Raw genomic sequence first — 25,964 nt, 5'->3', positions numbered from 1 at the left:
CGGCATAGGAAGGATGAATGAGAACGGGCAACGTCTGCTAGAACTCTGCTGCCTTCATGGTCTTTGTGTCACCAACACGTTCTTCGGCACAAAGCCTCAACACCGAGTATCTTGGAGACACCCCAGATCCAAGCACTGGCACCAGCTTGACCTGATTCTTACCAGGCGTGCAAGTCTACCCAGCGTCAAGATTACGCGTAGCTACCAGAGTGCTGTCTGTGACACCGACCACTCCTTAGTATGTAGCAGGGTCAAGATGCAACCAAAGAAGATTCATCACTCGAAAAAGGCGGGCAGACCTCGCATCGACACCACCAAGACCCGCAACCAGGACAAGGTGGAAGATTTTGCACACGTGCTCGAGGAAGCTCTTCCTGGCCCAGCTGGGGTCACTGCCTGTAAAAGATGGGAGCACTTCAGAGACGCTGTGTTCAACGCTGCCATTTCCACCTTTGGCAAGAAGACCAGCAGGTCGGCAGACTGGTTCGAGGCTCACTCGGAAGAGATGACACCTGTAATCGAAGAGAAGAGAAACGCCTTGGCAGCCTACAAAGCCTGCCCAAGTCGGCGCAACTTACAGATCCTTCGGGCCGTCCGCTGCAAAGTGCAGCAGAGCGCCAGGCGATGTGCCAACAACTATTGGCTCCAGCTCTGCTCCCAGATACAGACTGCAGCGGATACAGGCAATGTAAGGGGAATGTATGACGGCATCAAGCAGGCCCTTGGCCCAATCCAGAGGAAGACCGCTCCTCTGAAATCTGCCACTGGCGAGGTGATTCAGGACCAGACACTGCAGCTGAAGCGCTGGGTCGAGCACTACTCTGAGCTATACGCCAGGGACAATGTGGTCACCGAAGATGCCCTGAGCGCCATTGAGTGTCTGCCTGTGTTAATGGAGCTCGACAGTGAACCGACCCTGGAAGAACTCAGCGATGCCCTAGACTCCCTTGCTTCTGGTAAAGCTCCTGGCAAAGATGGCATTCCTGCTGAGACCTTGAAGTGCTGCAGAGGTAGCCTGCTCATGGAGCTGCACGAAATTCTCTGCCTCTGCTGGGAAGAAGGAGAGGTGCCACAGGACATGAGGGATGCCAACATCGTCACACTGTATAAGAATAAAGGTGACAGGGGCGACTGCAACAACTACCGTGGAATCTCCCTCCTCAGTATTGTCGGAAAGCTGTTTGCTCGAGTCGCATTGAAGAGGCTCCAAGTACTTGCAGAGAGAGTTTATCCAGAATCACAATGTGGATTCAGAGCTGGCAGGTCCACCATCGACATGGTCTTTTCCCTCAGACAACTGCAGGAGAAATGCAGGGAACAGAAGCAGCCACTCTTTGTAGCCTTCATAGACCTGACGAAGGCCTTCGACCTCGTCAGCAGGGATGGCCTGTTCAAGATCCTCCCCAAGATCGGATGCCCACCCAGGCTCCTCAGCATCATCAGATCTTTCCATGAGAACATGAGGGGCACCGTGGTCTTTGATGGCCTAACATCAGGCGCCTTTGACATCCGAAGTGGAGTAAAGCAGGGCTGCGTACTGGCTCCAACCCTATTCGGGATTTTCTTCGCAGTTATGCTGCGGCACGCCTTCGGATCTGTCACGGAAGGCATTTACCTCCGGACCAGGTCGGATGGGAAGCTCTTTAACCTCGCCAGACTGAGAGCCAAGACAAAGGTTCGGCTGAGGTGTCTGCGCGACTTCCTCTTTGCCGACGACGCAGCAGTCACTGCCCACTCAGCTGAAGACCTCCAACGGCTCATAACCCGCTTCAGCGAGGCCTCTCAGGCTTTCGGACTCACCATCAGTCTGAAGAAAACACAAGTCATGGGACAAGGAGTGGACTCCCCACCTGACATCGGCATCTCTGATTCCAAACTGGAAGTTGTTCACGACTTCGTGTACCTGGGCTCCACAATCTCTGACTCCCTCTCTCTTGATACGGAGCTAAACAAACGCATCGGTAAGGCATCTACTACCATGTCCAAACTGACAAAGAGAGTGTGGGCCAACAATAGGCTGACTGAGTATACTAAGATTCAGGTTTACAGATCCTGTGTCCTGAGCACTCTCCTTTATGGCAGTGAGTCTTGGACACTCCGCGCCCGTCAGGAAAGACGGCTGAATGCCTACCACATGCGCTGCCTTAGACACATCTTGGACATCACCTGGCAGGACAAGGTGACAAACAACAACGTCTTGGGGAGAGCAAGAATCACCAGCATGTACACAATGCTGAAACAGAGACGAATGCGCTGGCTCGGGCACGTTGTGCGAATGGGCGACGGCAGGATCCCCAAGGATCTCCTGTATGGAGAGCTGAGGCAGGGAAAGCGTCCAGTAGGCAAGCCCCAGCTACGGTACAAAGACGTATGCAAAAGGGACCTGAAAGCCATGGACGTCGATCTTGCTATATGGGAGACACTGGCTGCAGACCGTTCAGCCTGGAGGCAGTCTGTTCAACGAGGTCTCTCCAAGTTCGAGGAGTCACTTGCCAAGGAATCGGAGGCAAAGAGACAGAGAAGGAAAGCCGGTAACCAGGAAGACAGACCAGAATCGGACTTCGTTTGTGCTCGGTGTGGGATGGACTGCCACTCTCGGATTGGCCTCATCAGTCACACCAGACGCTGCACCAGGATTGACAACTAGGGCGCAACTCCATAGTCTCCCGAGACTGAAGGATGCCTACTATATATATATATATATATATATATATATATATATATATATATATATATATATATATATATATATATATATATATATATATATATATATATATATTTATATATATATATATATATATATATATATATATATATATATATATATATATATATATATATATATATATATATAGATAGATAGATAGGAGCATGAAATAAACTCCTGTGAAGGTGTCCAACAAGGTGACCCCTTAGCCCCCCTCCTTTTCTGCCTAGCTATCAAAGAGGTCACTGATAGTCTGACAAGCGAGCTACACATCTGGTACCTGGATGATGGCACTCTCGCTGGAACCCTGGAAACCATTTTGGAGGATATAAGGAAAATCCAGGAGCAGGAAGCAGCCTTAGGCCTCATTCTCAATGCGTCCAAATGTGAAATAATCTCCAGCAACCCAGACATCACTGGGCAAATACAAAATGTTCTTCCAGAAATTCTCGTTGTCGAGCCACCGGACTGCACTCTCTTGGGTGCCTCCATTGGCCCACGAGCAATCGAGGAGGTCCTGGATGCAAAAATCACTGATCAAAAGAGAATGCTGGACAGGATTGACAAGATTGATGCCCATGATGCTTTCTTTCTCCTCACAAGATGCCTGTCTCTCCCTAAGTTGACCTACTTTCTGAGATGTTCTCCATCCTACAGCAGCCCTAAGTTAAATGTGTATGACACCCTTCTGAGGTCCATGCTGGTGAAAGTCCTTAACCTGCCATTGGACGACTCTCATTGGGAGCATGCAACCCTTCCTGTAAGACTCAGCGGCCTTAGTGTCCGCACAGCCTCCCAAATTGTTCTACCAGCCTTCCTTTCCTCCTCCCACGCATCGCACGACCTCGTCATTTTGGGTGAGGTGATATGCGGGTATAAAATGAAAGCTGTTTAAATCATAGCATAAGTAAGAACTCTGTTTAGTGTTTGCAGGTTATAGTTGTGTGTGTGTATACTAAAATTCTTTGAAAACGTAATAAGTTATTACAAAACGCGTTCAAGTATCGCGTCAGACTAGAAATAAAAATGAATTTTGGAGAATTGATTTTTCAGTTACCATCAACAGTGAAAAGAAACATAAGAAATATTGAGAAAATTCGTGTTAGAATTATTAATCTTACTTTTCCGGTCATATTTAATAATATGTCTAAAGGAAAGACTGCTACCAAAGTATACTAATATATATATATATATATATATATATATATATATATATATATATATATATATATATATATATATATATATATAACTGTGCTTGGGGACCCACCACCCTTAATTACCCCTACTCCAAATTAATCAACAAAAATCTGAAATTACAACCATCACACAGAAATAACCTGCACACGTAAATAACATCACATGAAACAAGAAGGTATGACAGGATGTGCAGAATACCCCCGTTGAAAAGCAGAGGTGCAACAGGAACTTCTGAGAGAAGCACACATGTGCAGTATGTGCAGTACCACACCCAGGCTGTGGTACTGCACATACTGCACAAGGATGAATTGATAAATTAATATATGGACTACTGACTTTAAACACAAGTTTATTGATTTTATTAAAAAAATATATCATATATGTTACATAAATACTTAGGAATTTTTTCATAGAAATTATATTATTCTGTAAAGGAAGTAAGATTGATGGGAGTCACCTCTGACTCAATTACATTATCAAAAAATAGTTTATTATCTGCTATCAGACAAATTGTGCGTTATTTTCTTCTGAACCATCATGACTTGCCCTCTTCCAACAGGTACATCTTCCTTCTTGACTATCTTCAAATTATTTCTTTCTTCTTTTCTATTTGATGGCTTCAAAATAATGGACGTCTTCGACCCTTCTAAGATATGATCTTTGGGAACCCTGATGAAGGTACTTGCTTCAGCAGTAAGTAGACACAGATGAGCTGAAAATGTGGAAAACATAACATATATAATAAATATTTATTTCTTGCAAAAAACAAAACACCAAAATCACATAAATTTGGAACAATAGTAGTCTGTAGACAGAGGCCACCAGGCATTACAACAATCGGTAGACAGAGACCAAGAAGGGCAATTGTGGTGCCACAATGGTTTCCAAGAATCCTAGCATAGATTATTTGAGTTAAAATTGGTTTACTTTTACCAAGGGGCCATTTGGAGGTAGGCCCACCCCAGTACCCAGTGTGTGTGTATTCTTCCAAATAGTGTAGAGGTGCCATAGGCACAATCAGAGCACTGTATAAACATCAGAGGTCCGCGGTTGTTCAACGTTCTCCCAGCGACTATAAGAAATATTGCCGGAATGCCGGACTACCATGATGGTGAAATATGGATCTCAGAGTACAATCTTTTCAAATGTGATAGGAAACACCGGCTTCAGGGTGGGGTCAGCCTCTACATCAAAGACACACTCATCTGTACTGAGCTGCTAAACACCTCAAATGATATGGTGGAAGTGCTGATAATCAAAATAGAGATCCTAAATGTACTTATTGTCTTTGTATATAAGTCACCGGAGGCAAACCCTCAGCAGTTTAAACACCAACTAATGAAAATAGAACACTGCTTGGAAAACCTCACAAATCCAGCTCCGAACATCATCCTGCTTGGGGACTTCAACCTACGGCACCTGAAATGGAAGCACCTGGCTAATACAGTAATATCAGAAAGAATACCAGGAAGTAGCCTAAATGAACAGGCACATGCAAATGACCTGCTACGGATGTGCGACAGGTTTGCCTTAAACCAGCAAATAAAAAAACCAACTATAAAGAACACGCTGGACCAAAATTTTCACTAATAATGATGAATTGATCAGGAACATAATGATAACAAATACCTGTTACTCAGATCACAACTTAATTGAAGTTATGACAACCATGGGGAATAGACCTTCAAAACCAGTCCAGATTCCCGGTGGAGGAGATTTCAGCAAATTCAACTTCAATAATAAATAGATAAACTGGGAGCAAATAAACAAGGACTGCACAGAAATAAACTGGGAAGAACAGCTAGAAAATGCATATCTGAACCAGTGCCTGGAAAAAATAAGCTCAGTAGCACTAAAAATATGTTTAAACCGCATACCCCTAAGAAAAAAGAGGAAGAGATGCAGATTGGAACGAGAACGTCGTTCCCTATATAGGCAAAGAAAGCGAATCGCGGAACAACTTGAGTCGCACCCTATCTCAAGAACGGCGAAGAAGGTTATGTAGAGAAATAGAAACAATTGAACTCAAGCTACAAGAATCATACAAAACCCGGGAGAGGCAAAGAGAGCAAAAGGCCATCAGTGAAATAGAGAGGAATCCGAAATATTTTTTCTCCTATGCAAAATCAAGATCAAAAACCACATCTAGTATCGGGCCCCTGCGAAAGGGAGATGGAACTTTCACCGATGACAACAAAGAAATGAGCGAGCTACTGAGGAAGCAATACGACTGTTTTCTGCGAGCCATTAAACGCACTAAAGATTTCTAACCAAAATGAGTTTTTCATGGATATGATACCAACATCAAATCATATATCAGACGTCACCCTATCCCCACTGGATTTTGAAGAAGCCATAAACAGTATGCCTATGCACTCTGCACCAGGCCCGGATTCTTGGAACTCCATATTCATCAAGAACTGTAAAAAATCACTAACACAGGCCCTCCACATTATGTGGAGACAAAGCCTAGATACTGGCGTTATCCCTGATATACTAAAAACAGCAGAGATAGCACCACTTCATAAAGGAGGAAATAAGGCAGAGGCAAAAAATTAGACCGATAGCACTAACATCGCACATCATAAAAAATTTTGAGAGAGTGCTAAGAAGTAAGATCACAAAATACATGGAATCACAGCATCTGCATAACCCCGGACAACATGGTTTCAGAACAGGGCGCTCTTGCCTGTCGCAGTTGCTGGACCACTATGATATGGCATTAGATGCTATGGAAGACAAACAAAATGCTGATGTAATTTACAAAGATTTCGCAAAAGCTTTTGATAAATGACCATGGTGTTATTGCACATAAAATGCGTTCAAAAGGAATTACCGGAAAAATAGGTAGATGGATCTACAATTTCCTGACTAACAGAACACAATGTGTAATAGTCAACAAAATAAAATCCAGCCCATCAACCGTGAAGAGCTCAGTCCCCCAGGGTACTGTGTTTGCTCCAGTACTTTTTCTCATCCTCATATCGGACATAGACAAGAACACAACCTATAGCACTGTATCATCCTTTGCAGATGACACTAGGATCTTCATGAGAGTAGGCAACATAGAGGACACAGCAAACCTCCAATCAGATGTAGATCAGGTCTTTCTATGGGCTACAGAAAATAATATGGTGTTTAACGAAGATTAGTTCCAGCTCATGCGCTATGGACAAAATGAAAATATAAAAACGGCAACCACGTAAAAAACTCGAGCAAATCATAACATAGAACGAAAAGGCAATGTCAAGGATCTGGGTGTACTCATGTCTGAAGACTTTACCTTTAAAGAACACAATAAAGTAGCCGTCACAACTGCACGAAAAATGACAGGTTGGATAACAAGAACTTTTCACACTAGAGATCCTATACCGATGATGATACTTTTCAAAATGCTTGTGCTCTCTAGAGTGGAGTACTGCTGCACAATGACAGCCCCTTTCAAAGCTGGAGAAATTGCTGACCTGAAGAGCGTGTAGAGAACCTTTACTGCTAGAATCCACTCAGTAAACCATCAGTAAAAATTATTACTCAGTAAAAAAAGTAACACATCTAAACTATTGGGACCGACTAAAGAGCCTAAATCTGTACTCCCTTGAGCACAGGCGGGAGAGATACATAATAATTTACACGTGGAAAATATTAGAGGGGCTGGTCCCAAACCTGCACACAGAAATAACATCACATGAGACCAGAAGACATGGCAGGATGTGCAGAATACCCCCATTGAAAAGCAGAAGTGCAACAGGTACTCTGAGAGAGAACTCTATCAACATCAGAGGCCTGAGACTGTTCAACACGCTTCCGCTACACATAAGGGGCATAACTGGCAAACCCCTCAGAGTGTTCAAGAGAACTGGATAAGCACCTCCAAAGGATACCTGATCAACCAGGCTGTGACTCATACATCAGGCTGCGAGCAGCCGCATCCAACAGCCTGATTGATCAGTCCAGCAACCAGGAGGCCTGGTCGACGACCGAGCCGCGGGGACGCTAAGCCCCGGAAGCACCTCAAGGTACTTGCCCTACCATCTACATGATTTGATGCTCTGCAAATACAGCACACATCAATTCATTGCACACTTATATAATAATTATTTGAGAATATATAACAAGTACTTTATATTTAAATTATTATTTTTTATATTTGTAGCTATACAATATTTGTATCCCTGGTTTCCATACAGTATATTCTAAACAAAATATATATTAACAAAACACATCACAACAAATAGTTGACAGCTGGTAGACTGCCAAATAACAAAAAGAGCTTTGAATATATGATCAGATATTCTTGAGATGGGACAGGAACCAAAGACTCGCCAGGTCCAAAAAGCACACTTGAAGCCTCCCCAAAACCTCCATTCATTCATTCACAAACTTCTCCCAAGACCATCATGAATTAATGAATGAATGCATGATGGTCTTTCCCCCAAGACCAAATGATCCAAGGTATGATCCAAATATTGAAATATATTCCCCAAAGATCAAAATATCCAAGATATGATCAAAATATTCAATCAAAACTAGTGACATCAAATCAGCTTATAGAGTGGGTATCAAATCAACAGGAGGGTATAAATAACAGGAGAATTTGAGTTAAACTAGATAGCTGCTTCCGCAAGTCAGACCTTTTCAAATCTGCAGTCTCTAGTAAATCAAAAGTTTATGTGAATAAATGTCTGACCAGGTTCAGACAAAATCTCTTATTTAAACTGCGGGGTTTCTGGAAAAATTCCCCTGTAAATAAACATTGTTTTGTGGGAGACAATATAATTATAGCTAAGGGGACTGACACTGGAAAAACCTATTTTATAACAACTGAAGCTCACCTCAATTCTCCTGAATGACTGTGGGATAGCTGCTGAATAACCAGAGTTCAAATTATAACCTCATTTAACTACCAATGTGTACTTTAGCTCTGCCTTTCCTTTCAAAAGGTTTTAACTTAAAAAAAAAAATGGGTCTTCTTTATTATTGTCTCTTTTTTCTTTTTTTACTTCCTTGTTCCATAGTACACTGGCTTTGCCTGTGTCCTCTAGTATACACTTTATCATCCAGTGTACCTCAGTGTATCTCAATTTAATCTACCACATTTTGTTTTAGTGTTTTAGTGTAACTTTAATATTAAACTATAGTGTACTTATTATATTATAGTAAGTAAGCTATTCATTTTATAGATTTCATAATTGCTTTTTGACTTTTATTGGTCATCCATTGTTATTAATTATTCCAGTTCATTTTTACTTTAAGTTCCAATAAGTTTTCATTACTTAAATTACCATTAAGTTTATATTACTTTACAATTTTTAAATCTTTAAAATTTATAACTAAAACTGGACAAACTGGAGGAATGGCCCAAGAATATATACACCAGTTGATTGACAGTTGAAACACAGGACCATAGAGCCAATCCTCAACCCCTGCAAACACAACTAGGTGAGTACAAGTTTTGCTTAGAAATCGAAGAATGAGTTTTGATTACCTGTCACAGTTGTATCTTGAGAAAGTCGGTGTTTCTTCATTTTTTTCAAGGACTTATCCTCTTGCTCTACATTCTTGTCTTTCGCTTCCCTGATCTTCCTCTTTTGATTTTCCTGAATGTGAACTGAAAATAAGGAAAACCTGAATAAAATATATATCCTCATTAAACAAAAATTGTGTTTCTCTACAGCTGCAGCTACAGATAACACACAGCCACTCTACTTGAATTAATGCACATGCTACACACACAAACACAATACTTCAAATCTACAAAAGTGACAGCAGAGAAGACCCACTCAATTATAGACCTGTATCATTGACAAGTGTAATGTCAAAATATTGAAAAAAATAACAAAAACTAAATGGGTAGAACACTGGGGGAGAAATGATATAATATCAGACAGCCAGTATGGTTTTTGATCTAGAAGATCCGGTGTATCGAATTTACTCAGTTTCTATGATCGAGCAACAGAGATTTTACAGGAAAGAGATGGTTGGGTTGACTGCATCTATCTGGACCTAAAAAACGCTTTTGATAGAGTTCCACATAAAGAGGTTGTTCCGGAAACTGGAAAATATTGGAGGGGTGACAGGTAAGCTTCTAACATGGATGAAAACTTTTCTGACTAATAGGAAAATGAGGGCAGTAATCAGAGGCAATGTATCAGACTGGAGAAATGTTACAAGTGGAGTACCACAGGGCTCAGATCTTGCACCGAAGATGTTCATTGTCTACATAAACAATCTACCAGATGAAATACAGAATTATATGAACATGTTTGCTGATGATGCTAAAATAATAGGAAGAACAAGAAACTTAGATGATTGGCATGCCCTTCAAGATGACCTGGACAAAATAAGTGTATGGAGCACCACTTGGCAAATGGAATTTAATGTGAATAAATGTCATGTTATGGAATGTGCAATAGGAGAACATAGACCCCACACAACCTATAAATTATGTGAGAAATCCTTAAAAAATTCAGATAAAAAAAAGAGATCTAGGGATGTTCTAGATAGAAAAGTATCACCTGAGGACCACATAAAGAATGTTGTGCGAGGAGCCTATGCTACTCTTTCTAACTTCATAATTGCTTTTAAATACATGGATGGTAAAATACTAAAGAAATTGTTCTATATAAATGTACAAAAAAATATTTCTTAATGTTAATCCGGATCTGAAATTCTTCCTGGCCATGTAATAGAACCCCAATAAATCAATATATGAAAATATATTTAAAAATTCTTTGATAAACGGATGAGACTTTGTTGGGTAAAGAAGGCATGAACTTCAGGTTGGATTTTATATATATATATATATATATATATATATATATATATATATATATATATATATATATATATATATATATATATATATATATATATATTATATATATATATATATAGGAGAGACAATATATATATATATATATATATATATATATATATATATATATATATATATATATATATATATATATATATATATATATTATATATATATATATATAGGAGAGACAATATATATATATATATATATATATATATATATATATATATATATATATATATATATATATATATATATATATATATATATATATATATATATATATATATATATATAGTATATATATATATATATATATATAGGCAAGGAGAGACAAATCACTAGCTTCCTCGGTCATTATGGCTATAAATAGTTTTCCTAGAGAGGACAACCAGGCACCCCTCCCCACCCGTGCCAAAAACACCCACCGCAGGAAAGGTATCAACAGCAGAACCGAGGCATCCAAAATCAGAGCAACAGTCAGCAAGAAAATAGAAGAAGGCAACACAATAGGGGCGATCAGAGTCATCACCAGTGAAGACAGTTGCCACCAGGGATGCCGATACAGCACAAGCCCTGAGGGAAAAACACCCACCCAGAGCTCCTCGTGACGACAGTGTCCCCCTAGTCGGTGTCACCAGAGCAGAACCCCTGTGTGTGCTCGAATCCATGGTGCACAAAGCAGCTTTATCCTTCCCACCAGGATCAGCAGGTGGGTTCACAGGACTACGACCCAACCACATCAAACAAATGCTCAACCCTGCACTGGGAGACATTGCACAGGGCCTCCTGGTGGAACTAACTAGATTCGCCAACACATGTCTAGCTGGCAACATACCAGAGACCATACGGCCTCTCTTTTTTGGCGCTACCCTCTGTGCCCTGAGGAAAAAAGATGGAGGAATCAGACCGATAGCTGTCGGCAATTCACTCCGGCGTCTCGTCGCTAAGGCTGCAGCTAGAGCAGTCAGTCAAGCAGCAGCCGACATGCTGAAGCCAAAACAGCTTGGGTTTGGCATTCCCCAAGGGTGTGAGGCAGCGGCTCATGCAGCTAGAGCCTACATTGCCAACATTACGAATGAAAAAGCCCTGATAAAGTTGGACTTCAAAAATGCTTTCAATCTGGTTAGAAGGGATGCAGTACTCAGTGCAGTTCATCGCCTTTTTCCTTCCCTCTACCCGTTTGTAAACTCATGCTACAGCAAGAATCTAACTCTGCTTTTTGGGGAACATGAAATTGAATCACAAGAAGGTGTCCAACAAGGTGACCCCCTTGCTCCTTTTCTGTTCTGCCTAGTTATCAAGGAAGTCACCGATAACCTGTCCAGTGAGCTCAACATTTGGTTTTTGGATGATGGTACTCTAGCCGGCTCCCCAGCCTCACTCTTGGACGACATAAGAATAATCCAGGAGCAAGGAGCAAGCCTAGGCCTCACCCTGAACCCTTCCAAGTGCGAAATAACCTCCACCAACCAGCACATAATAGAGCAAATAAAGGTTGTTTTGCCTGACATTCATACAACCAACCCTGAGGACAGCACACTCCTAGGTGCTCCTCTTGGAAGGAATGCCATCGACGGGGTCCTTGGTAAGAAGATCACTGACCTGAAGAGGATGAACGAGAGGATTGAAGACATCGATGCTCATGATGCACTTTACCTCATCACCAGATGCTTGTCCCTTCCCAGGCTGACCTACTTTCTAAGATGTTCGCCATCTTTCAACAATATTAAATTAGAAGAGTATGACAGCTTGCTGAAATCAACACTAGAAAAAGCCCTCAATCTTTCCCTCAGCGACTCACAGTGGAAACAGGCCTCCCTTCCTGTCAGACTCGGGGGCCTTGGCGTGCGCACAGCAACACAAATTGCTGTACCAGCATTCCTGTCCTCTTCAGTGGGGTCTGACAACCTGGTGAAGGAAATCCTACCTGAGCACCTAGTTCAACAGGCTGGGGTACATGATCCCAGCTTCACAGACTGCACAACCAAATGGGTCTCTCTCGCAGGACCAGCACCCCAACCACCGCCTTCTGAAGCCCATAAGCAATCCTGCTGGGATCGCCCCATTGCCGACCAAGAAGCTGCAACTTTGCTAGAAGCTGCGACGACACCACATGACACTGCCCGACTTAGAGCTGTAGCAGCTCCCCATGCAGGTGATTTCCTATTAGCAACCCCAATGTCAGCAACCGGCACCCGTCTCACACCGCAGGCCCTCCGAATTGCCGTGGCTCTCCGCCTAGCTGCCCCAATCCACACCAAATACAGGTGTATTTGCGGCGAGGCAGAGGCCGACAGATACGGACGGCATGGCCTTCTTTGCCAAAGGACGGGAGGATGGCATGCAAGACACGGCGAGGTTAATGACATTATTAAGAGGAGCCTTACCACAGCCGGTTGTCCAGCAGAGAGAGAGCCCCGTTACCTAATGTCCCGCAACTCTGATGAGCCTGTCGGTCGCCCAGACGGAATTACGGTGAACCCCTGGAAGAATGGTAGACAGTTGGTGTGGGACTACACTTGCGTTTCAACTTTGGCCAGTACCTATGTTGACTTCAGTGCTACACAAGCAGGAGGAGCTGCCAATCACCGGGAAGCGGCCAAGTCACGTAAATACAGAGACCTTGAGCACCACTACAATTTTGTCCCCATTGCCTCAGAGACACTTGGTGCCTGGGGTAAAAGTGCTGCTAGCTTTTTAAAGGAGTTGGGGTCTAAGCTAATCGAAACAACTAGAGACCCCAGAGCTGCCAGTTTTCTTTTTCAGCGCCTTAGTGTGGCAATCCAGAGAGGAAATGCTCACTGCATCCATGGTTCCTGCCCGCCATCTGAGGAGCTGGAGGAGCTATTCAACTTGTGACAAGCAGCCTTGTACCCTGTATGTAATCAATATTGTAACTTTTTTTGTGTAATGACATTTTCAAATAAAGTTAGATAAATATACACACTTAACAAAAGAATAGGGGTGGTAGGAGAAGAAAATATCAAAGTGTTCAGTGAGGATCCACAAGGTCTTCTCTGAGTACTCTTTATTTTCTTCTCCGAGGCTATGGGTCCCTACATTTGCACCAGAGGTGGTACCCCTCCTATATTATATATATATATATATATTATATATATATTATATATATGTCGTACCTAGTAGCCAGAATGCACTTCTCAGCCTACTATGCAAGGCCCGATTTGCCTAATAAGCCAAGTTTTCCTGAATTAATATATTTTCTCTAATTTTTTTATTATGAAATGATAAAGCTACCCATTTCATTATGAAAGAGGTCAATTTCTTTTTATTGGAGTTAAAATTAACGTAGATATATGACCGAACCTAACCAACCCTACCTAACCTAACCTAACCTATCTTTATAGGTTAGGTTAGGTTAGGTATCCGAAAAAGTTAGGTTAGGTTAGGTTAGGTAGGTTAGGTAGTCGAAAACCAATTAATTCATGAAAACTTGGCTTATTAGGCAAATCGGGCCTTGTATAGTAGGCTGAGAAGTGCGTTCTGGCTACTAGGTACGACATATATATATATATATATATATATATATATATATATATATATATATATATTATGTATATATATATATATATATATATATATATATATATATATTTATATATATATATATATATATATATATATATATATATATACATATACATATACATATATATATATATATATATATATATATATATATGTCGTACCTAGTAGCCAGAACTCACTTCTCAGCCTACTATTCAAGGCCCGATTTGCCTAATAAGCCAAGTTTTCCTGAATTAATATATTTACTATAGTTTTTTTCTTATGAAATGATAAAGCAACCCTTTTCTCTATGTATGAGGTCAATTTTTTTTTATTGGAGTTAAAATTAACGTAGATATATGACCGAACCTAACCAACCCTACCTAACCTAACCTAACCTATATTTATAGGTAAGGTTAGGTTAGGTAGCCAAAAAAAGCTAGGTTAGGTTAGGTTAGGTAGGTTAGGTAGACGAAAAAACATTAATTCATGAAAACTTGGCTTATTAAGCAAATCGGGCATTGAATAGTAGGCTGAGAAGTGCGTTCTGGCTATTAGGTACGACATATATATATATATATATATATATATATATATATATATATATATATATATATATATATATGTCGTACCTAGTAGCCAGAACGCACTTCTCAGCCTACTATGCAAGGCCCGATTTGCTTAATAAGCCAAGTTTTCATTAATTAATGTTTTTTCGACTACCTAACCTACCTAACCTAACCTAACCTACGTTTTTCGGCTACCTAACCGAACCTAATCTATAGAGATAGGTTAGGTTAGGTTAGGTAGGGTTGGTTTGGTTCGGTCATATATCTACGTTAATTTTAACTCCAATAAAAAAAAATTGACCTCATACATAATGAAATGGGTAGGTTTATCATTTCATAAGAAAAAAATTAGAGAAAATATATTAATTCAGGAAAACTTGGCTTATTAGGCAAATTTGGCCTTGCATAGTAGGCTGAGAAGTGCGTTCTGGCTACTAGGTACGACATATATATATATATATATATATATATATATATATATATATATATATATATATATAAACAAACGGACCCAGTCCATGGAACTCACTCCCTATTGAATTTAAAAGCTGTCCAACTTTTGCGTCATTCATAAACAATACAAAAAAGTACCTAATTTCATCTTCATAGTTTTTTACATTTTGCTTTAAAATTGCACTGTATCTATTGCTACCCAATTTCCAAATTTTTATGTACCCGATCCGAACATCTTTACCATTGTTATCATTGCTGTCTTCTTATATGTGCTGTCAAACTGCTGTATGGTGTCTATTAATCTTGTTTAAATTACCAATCAAGCTGTCAGTGTAATCAATCAGAGCTTTAATATACCAATGGGCTTTAATATACCTACTATTCTCTCTCATCTCATTTTTTTTCTTGCAATGTATTTGTTATTTTATTAATTCTGCTAGAATTTACCTAATTAAAATTATCTATTAGATAAAGGACCTGCCTGAAACGCTGCGCATACTAGTGGCTTTACAAAATTGTAAATACTATGCTATGTATTCTCACAAACCCAATGTACCTTCTTGTATATAAATAAATAAATAAATAAATAAATGAAATATATATATATATATATATATATATATATATATATATATATATATATATATATATATATATATATATATATATGTCGTACCTAGTAGCCAGAACTCACTTCTCAGCCTACTATTCAAGGCTCGATTTGCCTAATAAGCCAAGTTTTCCTGAATTATTATATTTACTATAATTTTTTTCTTATGAAATGATAAAGCAACCCTTTTCTCTATGTATGAGGTCAATTTTTTTTTATTGGAGTTAAAATTAACGTAGATATATGACCGAACCTAACAAACCCTACCTAACCTAACCTAACCTATATTTATAGGTAAGGTTAGGTTAGGTAGCCAAAAAAAGCTAGGTTAGGTTAGGTTAGGTAGGTTAGGTAGACGAAAAAACATTAATTCATGAAAACTTGGCTTATTAGGCAAATCGGGCCTTGAATAGTAGGCTGAGAAGTGCGTTCTGGCTATTAGGTACGACATATATATATATATATATATATATATATATATGTTGTACCTAGTAGCCAGAACGCACTTCTCAGCCTACTATGCAAGGCCCGATTTGCCTAATAAGCCAAGTTTTCATGAATTAATTGTTTTTCGACTACCTAACCTACCTAACCTAACCTAACCTAACTTTTTCGGCTACCTAACCAAACCTAACCTATAGAGATAGGTTAGGTTAGGTAGGGTTGGTTAGGTTCGGTCATATATCTACGTTAATTTTAACTCCAATAAAAAAAAATTGACCTCATACATAATGAAATGGGTTAGCTTTATCATTTCATAAGAAAAAAATTAGAAAAAATATATTAATTCAGGAAAAATTGGCTTATTAGGCAAATCGGGCCTTGCATAGTAGGCCAAAAAGTGAGTTCTGGCTACTAGGTACCACATATATAATATATATATATATATATATATATATATATATATATATATATATATATATATATATATATATATATATATATGTCGTACCTAGTAGCCAGAACACACTTTTCAGCCTACTATGCAAGGCCCAATTTGCCTAATAAGCCAAGTTTTCCTGAATTAATATATTTTCTCAAATTTTTTTCTTATGAAATGATAAAGCTACCCATTTCATTATGCATGAGGTCAATTTTTTTTATTGGAGTTAAAATTAACGCAGATATATGACCGAACCTAACCAACCCTACCTAACCTAACCTAACCTATCTTTATAGGTTAGGTTAGGTTAGGTAGCCGAAAAAGTTAGGTTAGGTTGGGTTAGGTAGGTTAGGTAATCGAAAAACAATTAATTCATGAAAACTTGGCTTATTGAGCAAATCGGGCCATGCATAGTAGGCTGAGAAGTGAGTTCTGGCTACTAGGTACGACATATATATATATATATATATATATATATATATATATATATATATATATATATATATATATATATATATATATATTTTTTTTTTTTTTTTTTTTTTTTTTTTTTTTTTTTTTTTTTTTTTTTTTTTTTTTTTTTTTATATATAGAAGGGAGTACCACCTCTAGCTGGAAGATGGGGGACCCATAGCCTCGGAGGAAACCACGCATAACGCATTAGAGGGAATGTTTAGATCCCCTCCAATACAGTTTCTGTGTGCTTTTCTCCTACCACCCCCTTCCTTTTTTATTTTTTGTGCTTTATTATGCATTTGATGGTTACAAGATATACATGGGTTGATACAAAAATAATAATGCAAAAAGGTGCTTAAAGGTTGTGGATCTCTTGAAAAACACAAATCGGGCCTTGAATAGTAGGCTGAGAAGTGAGTTCTGGCTACTAGGTACGACATATATATATATATATATATATATATATATATATATATATATATGTCGTACCTAGTAGCCAGAACGCACTTCTCAGCCTACTATGCAAGGCCAAATTTGCCTAATAAGCCAAGTTTTCCTGAATTAATATATTTTCTGTAATTTTTTTCTTATGAAATGATAAAGCTACCCATTTCATTATGTATGAGGTCAATTTTTTTTTATTGGAGTTAAAATTAACGCAGATATAGGATCGAACCTAACCAACCCTACCTAACCTAACCTAACCTATCTTTATACGTTAGGTTAGGTTAGGTAGCCGAAAAAGTTAGGTTAGGTTAGGTTAGGTAGGTTAGGTAGTCGAAAAATAATTAATTCATGAAAACTTGGCTTATTAGGCAAATCAGGCCTTGCATAGTAGGCCGAGAAGTGCGTTCTGGCTACTAGGTACGACATATATATATATATATATATATATATATATATATATATTATTAAATATGACCGAATATTTAATAATATTTATTCGGTCATATTTAATAATATATGTCTACAGGAAAGACTGCTACCAAAATATACTAATATATATATATATATATATATATATATATATATATATATATATGTTGTACCTAGTAGCCAGAACGTCATACTCGGCCTACTATGCAAAGCCCAATTTGCCTAATAATCCAAGTTTTCCTGAATTTATGTATTTTTCTCATTTTTTTCTTATGAAATGATAAATCATTCCATTTCATTATTTATAAGTTAATTTTTTGAAATTTGAGTTAAAACTAACGTAGATATATGACCGAACCTAACCAACCCTACCTAACCTATCTAAACGTAACCTATACTCACACAACTAAGTCAATAATTTATGTTCCTAATATAATATAATAATAATAATTCAAATAAACTAATTGGAAACAATTTATTGAAAATAAAGTAAATCAATCGGCCTATTAGGCAAATCGGGGATTGCATAGTAGGGCAAGAAGTGAGTTCTGGCTACTAGGTACGACATATATATATGTGTATGTATATATATATATATATATATATATATATATATATATATATATATATATATATATATATATATATATATATAAAAGATTTCTTACATTCTTGAACAGACACTAGCATGCATAGCTTTTTGGGCAAGTCTTTAATCCTAATTTTAACACTCACATTCCCAGTAAGCAGCTCATATCAGCTGTCTAACTCCCAAGTACCTATTTACTGTTAGGTGAATAGGTGCATCAGGGCAAAAGAAACTGCCCATTTGTTTCAGCATCTAATAAAAATAGAACCTTGACCCTTAGGATTACAAACCCAGAGCACTGTCCACTGAGCCGTCAGGCTCTGATGTTAATTTTAATATTACTGTGAACTGGAATACATGAAATAAATTATATCAGCAGTCAAGTATAATACAACTAATAATTGAATTAATAGTGGTCCAGAACGGACCGAAACGTCTTTGTATTTTCATCTTTTTGTGTGTGGTTAGGACAACATTCTTCACCAACATTATTGTGACTCATCAGCTGTATAAAATACAACTACTTTATACAACAAATCAGTAATGTAATTGTGGAACCTAAAAACTTGTCTAAAATATATACAAGTTTTGCTTTGAATTTAAAAAACGAAGAATGAGTTTTTATTACCTTTAATAGTTGAATCTTCAGACAGTCTTCGTTTTTTCTTCATTTTGTTTAACTTAAGCTCTTGCTCCCCATTCTTTTCTTTTGCCTCACTGATGTTGATATCTTCTTGGGCATCTATATTATTTGTTGGTATCTTGTTGACACTTGATCCATTGTCCTGCATGTATGCTGAAAATTAAGAAACATGCGTAAATTTAATATGGTATCATCATTACAAAATATGTCCTCCAAAAAACTTTAATTGAAAGAAACACTGAAATGTGAAATTTGGCAGCAATGATTAACTATGTCATTATGGGAATTTTGGTACCCATATGTAAAGGAAGTCTCATTATCTGATGATATAGACCTGATGCAAAGTAAAGTGTGTCAAAATTATTTGCACACCCTCCTCCACTATGTGATGGAGTGAAAAAAGATATGTGAATTCGGATAATTCTATAACAAATGTTCAAGACATGAGGAAATATTTCATTCAAAATGATCTGCTGCCAGAAATCTTGGTCAAATATCACCAGTTTGCTAACTGTATGTAGTAACTAAGTGATTGTAACCTATCCACCGCTGTCCACTGGATGGAGGCAGTGTGCAAGATAAACATATCAATTGTGACACTAGCTCTCCACACATGTCAGTTGCTTAATTTAAAATCTGTACTCATGGTCGGTCTCGAGCCCCTTGTCAATGTGGTGATGTGCATGGAATTATGTAATTAGGTCATCAAGATTGAAACTTGCTTAGCTAAAATGAATTGCTTGGTTCAGTCCCGGAGCCAATTAATTATGTGCCTCTGCAACCATTTCCACTACCGCTAACAACATGGATATGGGATGCATAATATATGAACTAAACTACTGTACTATGTAAATGCTTTTCATTATTGCCAACACAAAGGAACATGCAGGTTTTATGATTTTCATTGTTAGCTTATGCAAAATAATAATAATAATAATTACCAAGATAAAACAATTCGGTGAGATTATTAACATTTTTGCTTGACAGACCACTTCCTGGTAGCATGCCCTTTGTGGTATTTCTATTGCCGACCTCGTGGGCCTCGTAGCCTGGTGGATAGCGCGCAGGACTCGTAATTCTGTGGCGCGGGTTCGATTCCCGCACGAGGCAGAAACAAATGGGCAAAGTTTCTTTCACCCTGAATGCCCCTGTTACCTAGCAGTAAATAGGTACCTGGGTGTTAGTCAGCTGTCACGGGCTGCTTCCTGGGGGTGGAGGCCTGGTCGAGGACCGGGCCGCGGGGACACTAAAGCCCTGAAATCATCTCAAGATAACCTCAAGACCTTAAAATAGATGACAGCAACTTGATAACCACCACCTTGTAGCTTAGAGACCTGCAATACAACAAAATAGTTACAAATATAACTAAAATATTTTTAGTGTTAATTTGAACAGTGTTCAAGAGATATGGCTTCAATTATAAAAAAAAGAGATTAACTTTATGATTACAGAATATAAGATGGGATAACCATAAGCTTCTGAAACAGACAGCATCCCTCCCTCATACAGCATTGGGTACATCTGCAAAAGTGCAGAAGTACCGAAGTAGCTTAAGATGTACTTTTCTTACCTAGTTTAAGAGACCTACTGATAGTTATATCATTAAAGTATAATTACATAACTAATGGAAATTAAAAAAATATAAAATAACACAAAAATACTTATATAATGCACATTACTTTATTATTAACATCAATAAGTACAGTATACACCAAAATTGAAAATGTTAATACTAATTAATTATCAAATGGCTTAAAATCTGTTTATTTGTGGGAAAATTTAAAACCTAACAGAATGGATATTAATACAATATGATACAATTCTAATTGAAGAAATAACAGAATGCATGAAATACTTACAGATTTTTTCATGGCTTTAAATGATCTGCAAAGGTTTTGATGCTTAGCAGCTCTTCGACCCATTTCCTTATATTTCTCCTCCCGCTCTACATCACCCTTACGCTTTTCATCTATAAAGCTGTGTCCACAGTTGCAGAAATGTCGACGAACACTAATGACATTACTGCAGATGGGACAACACCGCTGGAAAGGTTTCTTCTGGCCTGTAAATAAAGATAATCTGGGCAATCATAAAAAAAGAGTAAAATGTTTAAAATGTAATACAGTGGTACAAAAAACACAGTAGCAGCATAATGAAAGACCACAAAGCAGTACAGTGCTACAGAAGACTGAGCGGAGAATTGTGATTGTATTATTGAGAACCTGTACAGCACCAGATTTTATTAATTACACAAGTAAACCAAATTTAATATGTTTAAATAAGAGAAGAATAATCTGGAATTTTCAATGTAAATCAAAATTGCAATTTGTGAACTGCAAATAATTGAATTGGGACTCAAATACTTATTTGACTAAGTTTTTTGATCTTCCAATAACATTAAATTAATATTCAACTTAACTAACATTTTGTGGTATTAATAAAGTTTGAAATAGATATGCAATTCTAACAGACAAAATTGACAAAACAAAATTAAGATTTTATACTCTATATCTAATGATAATATGAACTTACACCCAAATAAAATTAATAACATACAAAAATAAAATTTAAAGTATATATTATAAACAAATCACAATTATAATGTAACTTACTTGAATTACTGGAAGCCATTGCTGTAATGTTCTCTCAGATAGAATTGTTGACAATGTTGTAATGTTGCAATTGATAATGTTGTCTGATTTAAATTTTACCTAAAAAAAAACAAAAATAAATTATTAACAGATATACAATAGCATCAGTTTAGATTAATTATAAAAAACAAAAATGCATATTTTTCATATATATTTTTTCATGCATATTTTTCTACCTTGCATATAAATGCAAGGTAGAATGCATATATGCACCACTAAGATGGTGGTGCATGTATTTTATAACACATTTGAACAATGAAACTCTACAGATGATACAGAAGACACAAGAAAATTGGCACTGTAGGAGACATTGAAAAAACAGAAATAACATGATTTTAACAGTGATAAGTTACAGGTGCTGAAGTATGGTAGAAACGAGGAAATTCAATGAAACAAGGAACACAGGACAATCAGACCTACTCTAAGAAGGAAAAAACATGCAAGAGATCTGAGAATTACGACGTCTGACGACCTCACACTTTGTGAACATAACCGAGCAAATATAGAGGCGGCCAGAAAAATAATGGAATGGTTTATGAGAATGTTAAAATTCAAAGACCCCACCCACAGTAATGCTAATGCTATTCAAATAACTGGTGCTGTCCCATCTTGAGTATTGCTCGGTACTGACTCCCCCTTTCTGAACAGGAGAAATCTCTGAATTAGAGGAAATAAAGAGACCATAAACAGCAAACATATAAATGATAAAACATCTAAATAATTGAGACCGTCTCAAAGCTCTCAAAATGTACTCTCTGGACAGGAGACAAGAATGGTATCAAATAATACATATATGTAAGATACTAGAGGGCCAGGTCCCAAATTTGCACAGCATAATATAACAACATACTGGAGCTAAAGATACAGAAGGAAATTAATAATAGGTGTCATAGGTACAATCAGAGAGCAGAGTCTTAACAGTAGGGGGTTCAAGGGCTGTTTGCTAGGCTAGGCAAGGGTAGACTAGGCTTGGCTAGTGTTGGCTAGGTTATGCTAGGAAGAAGTAGGCTAGGCTGATTTACTCCACCAGTAATTGGCGGTCTGTCTAATTACAAGCTACCACAAGCTATACAAGCTTCACATAGCTTCCTGGCAATATGTTAGTAATGAATAAATAAGATATATTTACTCATTATAATGTTGGTACTGAACGTACAACACGAAAAAACATAATTTTAATCTGAAAAAGTATCTCTTTATAAAGAAATTAGACGAAAATAAAGAAATGGTGACACCAAATCAAGTCGACGATCCAAGCATCGGTTAGGTTAGGTTAGGTTAGGTTTGGTTTGGTTTGGTTAAGCTAGGTTAGATTTGGTTAGGTTAGATTTGGTTAGGTTAGATTTGGTTAGGTTTGATTAGGTTAGGTTAGGTTAGGTCAGCCTAACATATCATATTTATTCATTACTAACGTATTGCCAGGAAGCTTTGTGAAGCTTGTGTAGCTTGTGGTAGCTTGTGGTAATTAGACAGACCTGTAATTGGGGGGAAAGGGGGGAGGGGGGAACCTCAATATAAGCCTAATTTGTAGCTTCCTGTTCTCCGACACAATGATTTATTTTACGTCAGGCTTTCAGCACAGCCGCATAAAAAAACCTGGTTATTTATTTATTAATATACGAGATGGTACACTGGGGGTTAAGAGAGAAAATAGGAATAATGATGATTTTACAATCTTGCCCGAAACGCTATGCGTACTAGTGGCTTTAGGTATTGTATGTACTACCTCTATCTATAAATCAAACAGAATGTTTGTACTGTAACTCTGCATCTATGTATATATTTTTCCTAAATAAATTATTATTATTACTGTAAAGCCACTAGCACGCATAGCGTTTCGGGCAAAGATCCCGTACCCAGAAGCTGGGTATCTTTGGTTGCCCTGTGACTACTCTTATGACATTCCCTAACTCTTATGACATTCCATAACAGTATTGTTAAACTAATAACAATGAAGAGTAGTTCAATATTACCGGAATAATCCAACTCATGTGGCCATGTTTTTGTTGTGAAGCCCGGTCGTTCAGTTCGTATACGAGCTTACCTTCTTACGAAGGTTAGAGTCTTAAAAATGTCTTACTATTGCTGAGAAATCATAAGATATAATTATTTACAATAATACACTGGTTGTTTTTGTTGATTTAGGGGCGATGACATGAGTAAACTGGTTATGTTGTGATGATTTAGGGGCAACGAACTGTGGTTATTAGACTATGTTTTGTACATAAGCAAAAAAACAAGATGTAATTCTTTTAATTATAACAATAATAACGACAAAAAGTTAATAATTAATGTACTTGTTAAGCAAAATTTGCAATATCTTAGTTTTCTTTAGGAAAAAAAAAAGACATCTGGAAAAAGATCTGCATACTATGTCTTACATTTTATTCCGTTATTTACACTAAAAGAACAATTAAAGGTACACTATCGCCCGTGCCTGGTGCACGAGCACCAGGCACGGGCACCGGGAGCATCCCAGACACTGCCTTAATCGACTGAGATTAAGGCAGTGTCATTTTCATTCCTTTAGAACAAGGAAATCTCATTCTTAAACTGTATAATATGAGCTGCGCAATAATTTTTTGCTGATCTTCAATAAAGAAATTCTGGAGGGCTTGTGCAAGGATTAGGATGAGTTAGCCTAGTTTTTACTGTATATCCGTTTCTGGTTACTCAAGGGTGACAGTGGCGGGCAACACGAGAATAAATATTTGTATAAATTCCAATTTCGATCAGATCTACTTGGGGATAGTTTACAAATGTTCGCCATGAAATTTACGTTTTCTCTAATAGCCGAAGAGCTTATTTGAGAAAACAGTATGACATTGAATCAGCGTGGTAAAACAATTGTATTATTGACACGACGAGTATAATCGACGTAGTTTTTATATATGTTGCCGGTCGAACACATCCTTATGTGACGTTTTATACTTATGTTCTTCTAGAACATTCTATTGCGAACACATTGGTACAAAAATGAAATACGTACATCGAAAACTAATGTCAGAACAGTGACAAGAGTATACACTTTTAAATATGGCCGCTCGATCGCCGATACACTAATTTCATTTGGGGAAATTTATTTTTTCATACGCCGTTTTGCGACAATTATTTATAACTGATATAAATGTTGCAAAAGAAGTTTAGGATTAAGTAACATATTACACATTAAACAAAATGAATACATTAATACCTAAACAGTTTGTAAATACAGTGATAAATTGTGCCAAACATTACACAATATTATTTACTAAGAAGCGTATGACAACTCAAAACGGCATGATTTCAACAGGATTTTTTATAGTTGTCAAAAAACTCTGATTTTAATTATCAAGTATTTGTCACAATGTATTTTATATAATTATGAGGCAGTGGAACGACCAAATTGTTCTGTATTATAAATGCATAATGCTAAATTTCTATATACATAACAGTAAAATAATGACCACCTACATTTAAGGATAACTAGGAAATAGTAACTGGAAACTTTATTTGAACGAAAATTCAATACCAAATTTCTTAGATGTTTTTCTTAATATAAAGATCAACAGTAACGAATCTTATTCATTATGGACAAATTAACAAAAAAAAACCCATAATTTTCATTGAGGACCATGTATTAGAGCATACTTAGTCACTTATATATTAAAAGTATTGTGTTTTTTGAAACATTGGGGTTGTAAACAAACAGAACAGCCTACCCGAAAAGTCGTAACATAAGAAGTTGTACATGTTTGCTAATTTATTATTTGATAAATGATTATTACTAATTTACGACGACTATAAAGGTTTCCCATTAGTTAAATTACTGTAGTGTGACTAAATGCTACTACAAAACATATATAAATCCTGGGAAAGTCACAATGACCAGCGACATTAAAGCATAAAAGACTAAATAGTAACAGGAAACTGTCGGCGAACGAAAAATTCATTTCCAAATTTATTAGATGTTTTCCTAAATATAAAGATCGATGGGCTG

At 37.5% G+C, this 25,964-nt stretch overlaps 2 protein-coding genes across 2 annotated transcripts in view; both read right to left on the bottom strand.

Moving 5' to 3' along the window:
• Window positions 1–4,340: 4,340 nt before the first annotated feature.
• On the bottom strand, window positions 4,341–24,144 carry LOC123774188 (uncharacterized). The gene is made up of 7 exons (XM_069332536.1): window positions 23,959–24,144; window positions 21,947–22,045; window positions 21,194–21,396; window positions 20,276–20,668; window positions 19,320–19,487; window positions 9,396–9,518; window positions 4,341–4,622 (listed from the first exon to the last, which is right to left on the bottom strand). The coding sequence occupies exons 4-7, from the start codon at window positions 20,337–20,339 to the stop codon at window positions 4,402–4,404; spliced, it is 576 nt and encodes a 191-aa protein (XP_069188637.1). The 5' UTR covers window positions 20,340–20,668; window positions 21,194–21,396; window positions 21,947–22,045; window positions 23,959–24,144; the 3' UTR covers window positions 4,341–4,401.
• LOC138369221 (uncharacterized) overlaps window positions 20,600–25,964 on the bottom strand; it is a 134,993-nt gene continuing 129,628 nt past the window's right edge. The window contains exons 2-3 of the mRNA XM_069332162.1: window positions 21,194–21,396; window positions 20,600–20,668 (exon numbers count right to left, since the gene is read on the bottom strand). Of these exons, the coding sequence (XP_069188263.1) occupies window positions 20,600–20,668; window positions 21,194–21,396 (272 nt within the window). The remainder of the gene's footprint in view (window positions 20,669–21,193; window positions 21,397–25,964) is intronic.

This window comes from Procambarus clarkii, chromosome 27 (genome assembly GCF_040958095.1).
Source record: "Procambarus clarkii isolate CNS0578487 chromosome 27, FALCON_Pclarkii_2.0, whole genome shotgun sequence".
Taxonomy (NCBI): domain Eukaryota; kingdom Metazoa; phylum Arthropoda; class Malacostraca; order Decapoda; family Cambaridae; genus Procambarus; species Procambarus clarkii.
This window is presented reverse-complemented; position numbering and strand designations above follow the sequence as displayed.

What these genes read in the sequence shown, in the direction of transcription:
- LOC123774188 (XM_069332536.1), bottom strand. Translation starts at nt 20,339, where the DNA reads ATGCTACCAGGAAGTGGTCTGTCAAGCAAAAATGTTAATAATCTCACC. An exon ending in CACCGAATTGTTTTATCTTG is followed by an intron (nt 19,488 to 20,275) that starts GTAATTATTATT and finishes CTTAATTTTCAG; the next exon opens with CATACATGCAGGACAATGGA. An exon ending in TGAAGATTCAACTATTAAAG is followed by an intron (nt 9,519 to 19,319) that starts GTAATAAAAACT and finishes CCTTATTTTCAG; the next exon opens with TTCACATTCAGGAAAATCAA.